At 27.8% G+C, this 6,694-nt stretch overlaps 2 protein-coding genes across 3 annotated transcripts in view; one reads left to right on the top strand and one right to left on the bottom strand.

Moving 5' to 3' along the window:
* Nucleotides 1-3,102, top strand: part of Kap-alpha1 (karyopherin alpha1) — a 4,482-nt gene extending 1,380 nt beyond the window's left edge. For both annotated transcript variants that reach the window (XM_017908182.1, XM_017908180.1), the window contains 7 exons: nt 432-638; nt 761-955; nt 1,029-1,249; nt 1,326-1,589; nt 1,674-1,878; nt 1,961-2,261; nt 2,358-3,102. In XM_017908182.1, the coding sequence (XP_017763671.1) occupies nt 432-638; nt 761-955; nt 1,029-1,249; nt 1,326-1,589; nt 1,674-1,878; nt 1,961-2,261; nt 2,358-2,548 (1,584 nt within the window). In that variant the 3' untranslated portion in view covers nt 2,549-3,102. The remainder of the gene's footprint in view (nt 1-431; nt 639-760; nt 956-1,028; nt 1,250-1,325; nt 1,590-1,673; nt 1,879-1,960; nt 2,262-2,357) is intronic.
* A 1,596-nt stretch (nt 3,103-4,698) lies between these two features.
* Nucleotides 4,699-6,135, bottom strand: TORIP (Torsin interacting protein). The gene is made up of 3 exons (XM_017908187.1): nt 6,058-6,135; nt 5,118-5,954; nt 4,699-5,034 (listed from the first exon to the last, which is right to left on the bottom strand). Exons 1-3 carry the CDS (start codon nt 6,070-6,072, stop codon nt 4,735-4,737), a joined length of 1,152 nt encoding a protein of 383 aa, XP_017763676.1. The 5' UTR covers nt 6,073-6,135; the 3' UTR covers nt 4,699-4,734.
* Nucleotides 6,136-6,694: the final 559 nt, after the last annotated feature.

The following is a 6,694-nucleotide window of genomic DNA, read 5'->3' as shown; positions in this document are numbered from 1 at the left end:
TTTATGTTAGTAACAATGTATAAATTTAATTAATCATGCAATTTAATAATTTCTTATAAGTATTTTATTTAAAAAATACATAGTTTTTAGAACACAGTAATTAATAAAAGAATTTAATAAAAAGCTCACATATAATTTAATATATTAATTATGCTCAAAAATTGATCAGAATTTTGTATATATTAATTGATGTATTTTACTAATAAATTCTTTTTTTTCTGTGATATTGATTATATACAAAAATTGAAAGTGTTACATAATAAATGTGAATTTTTTTAAATATACTTGTTATTTTTATTTTAAGGGATAATTGAAAAATTTCATAATACGCTTTTATTAAATGCTAAATTCGAAAATCAATATGTTTAATAATATTGATATATGATCATTGAACTATATAATATCAATACTTTATTTTTTTTATCTTTTAGATGTCAGCCACAACTACACATAAATATCGTTACAAAAATGTGGGTTTAGACTCACAAGAATTGAGACGACGTAGAGAAGAGGAAGGTGTTCAGTTAAGAAAACAGAAAAGAGAGCAACAGTTATCAAAGAGACGTAATGTTCCTAATATGGTTGCTGATGATGACAACATTACAACAAGTGAAGCTATTTGTCCCGCACCACAATCAGTAAATAAAACACTCTCTTCAATATAAAAATAAAAAATGAATTTCTAAAAAGTTTGTTACTCGATCTAAAGATTTTTACTAGTATAAAATTATTATTTGGACATATTTTGCTTATTTTACAGAAAACCTCCATTATTGTAATGGAAATGGTGCAAGAATTACATAGTCCTAATCCAGAAAATCAATTGGCAGCTACACAAAGATTTAGAAAAATGTTGTCTAAGGAGCCAAATCCGCCAATCGATGAAGTTGTAAAAACTGGAATTGTACCTACATTTGTTAAATTCTTGGAGAATGATGCAAACTGTACTCTGCAAGTTAGTAGATCAAAGAACATTCTCAAATTATACAGTGTATTTTCAAATTAATGTATTCTTGTAATGTCTTTAGTTTGAAGCTGCTTGGGCTTTAACAAATATAGCAAGTGGAACATCTCAACAAACACGTGTAGTAGTAGAAGCAGGAGCTGTACCCATCTTCATTTCATTACTTGGTTCTAAATATGAAGATGTTCAAGAACAGGCAGTTTGGGCATTGGGCAATATTGCAGGAGATAGTCCTGAATATAGAGATCGTGTATTAGACAATGGCGTCCTTCCTCCTCTCTTGCAGTAGGTTTCAAATTTTTTATTTTCTAATTTTTATTTAAGTTCCCAAACATTTTTCTTTTTTTTCTTTTCATTTTAGGCTACTTTCTAAAACAACACGTTTGTCAATGATACGTAATGCGGTATGGGCAATATCGAATCTTTGTCGAGGCAAAAATCCACCACCAAAATTCACCCAAGTTGCACCCTGTTTACCAGTTTTAGCTCATTTTCTTAAGCACACTGATAATGATGTTCTTGCTGATGCTTGTTGGGCTCTTTCCTATTTAAGTGACGGGCCGAATGAAAAAATTCAAGCAGTTATTGATGCAGGTGTATGTAGACGTTTAGTAGAATTACTCACGTAAGTGTATTTATAAAGTATGTTTGTGATTTATTTTAAATGTATTATAATAATGAAATCATAATATCAAATTTTCTGTTTCAGGCATCATCAGGACACCGTGGTCAGTGCAGCGCTTCGGGCAGTGGGCAATATAGTTACAGGTGATGATGTACAAACGCAAGTTGTTCTTAACTGTTCTGCGTTACAATGTTTGTACAATCTATTGAATTCGTCGCAAGAAAGTATTCGTAAAGAGGTGTGCTGGACAATCTCTAATATTACGGCAGGAAATCCTCAGCAAATTCAAGTTTGTATAAATTCCTTGAGAATGCAATTTTTCGCGATAAAATTTTTTCTTACTAAAAAGCAGGTGAATTTCATTTAAACAGGCTGTCATCGATGCCGGTATATTTCCCGTCCTAATTGATATTTTAATAACAGCTGAATTCAAAATTCGAAAAGAAGCGGCATGGGCTGTCACTAATGCTACCAGTGGTGGTGCACCCGAACAAATACGTTATATTGTTGTTGAAGGATGCATTCCACCGTTATGCAATTTGTTAACAGTCATGGATCCTAAAATTATTCAAGTTGCATTAAGTGGTTTAGAAAACATACTGCGTGTCGGAGAACAAGATGCTGCTCCTAATAGAATGAATCAATATGCGGTAATAGTCGAAGAATGTTACGGTAAGTATAAAATTAAAAAAAAAATAATTTGTTCATAAGCATGCAGTTGAAAAAAATAATTAAAATCTTACTGTAAATAATATTATAATGTTTCAGGCCTAAACAAAATAGAATTTTTGCAATCTCATCATAATCCAGAAATTTATCAGAAGTCCTTCGATATAATTGAACGATATTTCGGTTCAGAAGATATGCGAGTCGTACCTACCATTGATGCGCGAGGACAGCAGTTCCTATTCAGAGCGCCTGATTCATCTCAGCTACCAGTCCAGGGCTTTGAATTTTAATCACTTTATTTTAATGGAACCCCTGAATGTATCACCTGGTTCAATCTCGTTTCGTTCTTTGTATTTACAACTATTTTTCGTGATAAGGACATTTCCAAAATGAAAGAAAAATCGGTTAGATGCAAAACAGTGGTATATTTATATATATACTTTGAATTCGTTTGTATCGAACAGAATATCAGTAAAAAAAAATCATGAAGTGATGATCAGTTTTTTGCTCGACGATAAATATGAGTAAAATGTTTATACGCAGTTATCTTAAGTGGTTTTCTCTTATTATTTTAGCTACACCATACGCATCGTTCTAAGTTTACTACAAAAATGCAGTTGTGTTTATTACGAACTTATGGCAGATTGTGAGAATGCTTTTATCTTCTTAAGCTTTAAAATAATTTGGATAAGTTCGTATTCGAACTCATAATATAAACCATATTTAGTATGAAACGTTTAGTTTATTGGAATTAACAAAGTAAACATCTTAGTGCTTAAGTAGAAACAAATACGATACGGAAACAATGATCAGGACGATTTACTATGAGGTAGACCTGTACCTCAAATGACGTATGACTGACTCAGAATTACGAAAAACTTGCATAACTGGCAAGACATTAACTGACTGAAGTACGCGACTACGTAGCCAACACGGACAACATTATGCCACGCGTTACTCACATCCTTACTACATTAGGTAGGAACATGACCAATTAAAATTTTTTACTGTAAATACGTATCTTGTAATTTTAAGATTATTTTATACAGAGTGTTCGTATTCGTTACGAAAGTATTCGTTACGTATGATTAATATGATTTCTATTCTTTTAACATATATACATGTAACTTTCGTTTATTGTAATCGGTCAAATCATAAAATTCCAAAATATTTCTTTACTTGAAGCAAATTTAAAAATTCAAAAACTTGTAAATATCTATAATTAAGTTTAAACTTTTAACATTAAAATTTTTATATTTTAAAAGCTAATTTTTTAAAATCGACAATATTAAAATTATAAATATTTTGAAAATTGTTTATATTCTGTTAATGCAAACAAATAGTCCGAACATATCGTCAAAATTGGCCGTATTAAATTTTGAGCATTCTGTATAAAAAATCTGTGACTGTATAAAATGTATTTATTATTTAGGTTTGACGGTACCATGCTATATTATGCAAGATATATAAATATATATTACCTACTTTTAGTTACGGACTTGAATTATCACGACAGAGGAGGACTGTATTATAAACAACTCGTAAGCGTTCATTTTGCTAACATGATATTTTAGCAAAATGTTATTTACGAGCATTTGTTGCCAATTTATGAAATGCTTATCAAATAGAACATAAAGATATTAAAAAACGATTTTACTATTTTATGTTATGCATGCTATTCTTAAATAAATAATTATAAAAATATTTTGAAATGTTGCTATTGAAAGAATTATATATAAGTGCTTGTTTTCACTGATTTATTACTTGATTTATTTGATTTTCCTCAAATATATATGTAAATGTATCATTTATATAAGCTATCAAATTTTGATACGAAATAATTTACATCATTTTGTAACTTATTTTATCGGTATATTCGGTAGTAATATTAAAGTTTATGGGATAAATTGTTTACAAATATCTTATGAGCTTGCAAAGATACATTTCATGTTATTTCTAATATAACTAAAAATAAAAAAAGATTGTTTTCCTGCCGATGCAATATCATTTGTAATACAGCATAGAAGAAATGCATTGTAAATTGGCAATCTAAGACGAATAACAATACGTGGACGAGAATCGACATGTTACACTATTATGATACAATCACAGTATGACATGTATAATATGAATTTATTCATTGTACTTTAGTTTAAAGCTGTATAAACATGTCGTTCAAGAGCATAACTGAAATCATGCCAGAGGCATCAAACTTGTTATATTTTTTGAAAATTTGTAGAAACCGCCAAATCCATTGGAAATCTTTATCTGATAATGTTGATTTTCTGTACTGTCATTTGACGTAATAAAATAAAGTTGAATATTAACATGCAAAATCTTTTATTTATTTAATGTTCAATACATAAATAACGTAACTACTATTTATAATACTTTACTATTTCAATCTTAAGATTAATTAATTACATCTTGTGCTATAGTATACTTTAATTGTGATTAAAGAGTCACAATTTATTATTTATAGAAAGGAACAATCTGGATAACCAATATTTATATTTGATTCTGGTAAAACAGGCACAATAACTCCATCTGTAAGTCTAGTTATTAGTGCAGCTAAAATATCTTTATCTACATACTTTGATAATCTTTGGAATATTTGTTTTTCAATAAATTCCATTTCTCTTTGGGATGATGTATATCCATCAACAATCACTGTTATTATATATACGGCATTTCCAACTAAAGGTTTTTCTCTATCACAAAAATTGTGAAATGCTTTCATTGCTTCACTGTTGATACTCAGTAAATCCTGCACTATCTAAAATAAATTTCATTTCAATAGGACTACTGTTTCTATGTACTTTTACAAAAAAGGAGCAAAAAAATTAGATAAATACTTACTATTGCCTTTTTCTGTATGATTGGTAATTTCAAATTATGAATAACTTCACCAACATTATTTGGAAAGTCTTTCGGGGTCAATATTAAATAATCATTACTGCCTAAAATTTTACCACTTAATTGTGCAAGTAATTGAGCTAAACAATTCAGAGTATTAATTTCATTCCCAAACAGTATAATAGTTGTAGGTTTTGTATGAAACAAAACTACATCATATATTCCAGCTGATATATCATTCCAAATGGTACCTTTTTGATTATGAAATCGTGTCTGAATTCTTTGTATTGATTTATTTAATATATGCTTTGTTGCAATAATTGCTTCTTTGTGAGATTTTGTTTGAGGATATAAAAAATTAGTAGAAAATAAACTATAACTACATAATAGAACACAGGCAATAATAACGCATAAAGTCAAGTATTTTGAGAAGAATCCTTTTGTACGTTGATCTTTTATTTTGTATGAAGAAAAATTGATACTAGTGTTAAAATCTTGACTTGTATTTGAGTTGTGAAAGCTTCGCCTATGCAGTTGTAGTGTACTAGAAGAAGTATGTGGTGTACTAAAAGATTCTAGTTGTGCGCTGTTTTGTGAGGTATTTAAACTGTAATTAATATTATCTTCTTCCTCACTCTCATCATAATCTTCATCGTCAGTATATTGATCATCAGAAATACGAGTTTCTGGACTTTGGTACTTAACTTCATACATATTTTTCTTTACCACTGAATTTTTGAAATTTTTAAAATAATCAATTTCTTTATTTTTTTTGATATTTCTTATAGGTAAACGTCCTTTAGGTACAGGTGGTTTAAAAAATTCTGTTCGATTATTTGACTGAAAAAAGTTAACAGTATTTCAAATATATACATTATGTTATTGTATACATAATATTTATCAAAATATTTATACTTATTATTCAAATAATAAATATACATACACTAGTTTCTTTCATATTTTATATAATCGAAATACAAGTACATTCTACTAAATAGAAATTATAAAAATACCTCCAGTATTATATTTTTAAAGAATGAAATATAAAATTTCACAGTATATTACTATCTTAGAATCACATGTTGAAACTAATTAAACTAAAACTACTATAACATTGTAATTGTTTAAAATTAAAAAATTTATGATTTAAATTGTTTATAATACAGTTTCATATGCATAACCTATGAAAAAAGTTTTACATTAGAAATATTTAAATAAAATATACTGTTCTTATAATATATAGATTGAATAATACATTAATCTCAGAGATCAAATTGGTAAGCCTGTTACTAGATATATTCATGGAATAAAAAACACTGTATAAACTGTATACATAAAAATAATTACAATCCTGCCTAAATAAAATGATAAATATTGCAATTTTAAATCTCGAACTTGCTATTACTTACTAACACTGTATTGTATTAAATAATTTAAAAATTATTATTAAAGTATTATTAAAACTATATTTTAAATGAAAAATGAATGTATAATCATTAAAAAATTTATTCGTGTTATGTAGAAAAATTATACAAACATATCGATTCTTAACATTTCTTTTACCAAAAAAAAAAAAAAAA

Source organism: Eufriesea mexicana, unplaced genomic scaffold, assembly GCF_001483705.2.
Source record: "Eufriesea mexicana isolate 0111107269 unplaced genomic scaffold, ASM148370v2 scaffold10239, whole genome shotgun sequence".
Classification (NCBI taxonomy): domain Eukaryota; kingdom Metazoa; phylum Arthropoda; class Insecta; order Hymenoptera; family Apidae; genus Eufriesea; species Eufriesea mexicana.
The sequence above is the reverse complement of the archived record's forward strand: the minus strand, read 5'-3'. Positions and strand labels throughout refer to the sequence as shown.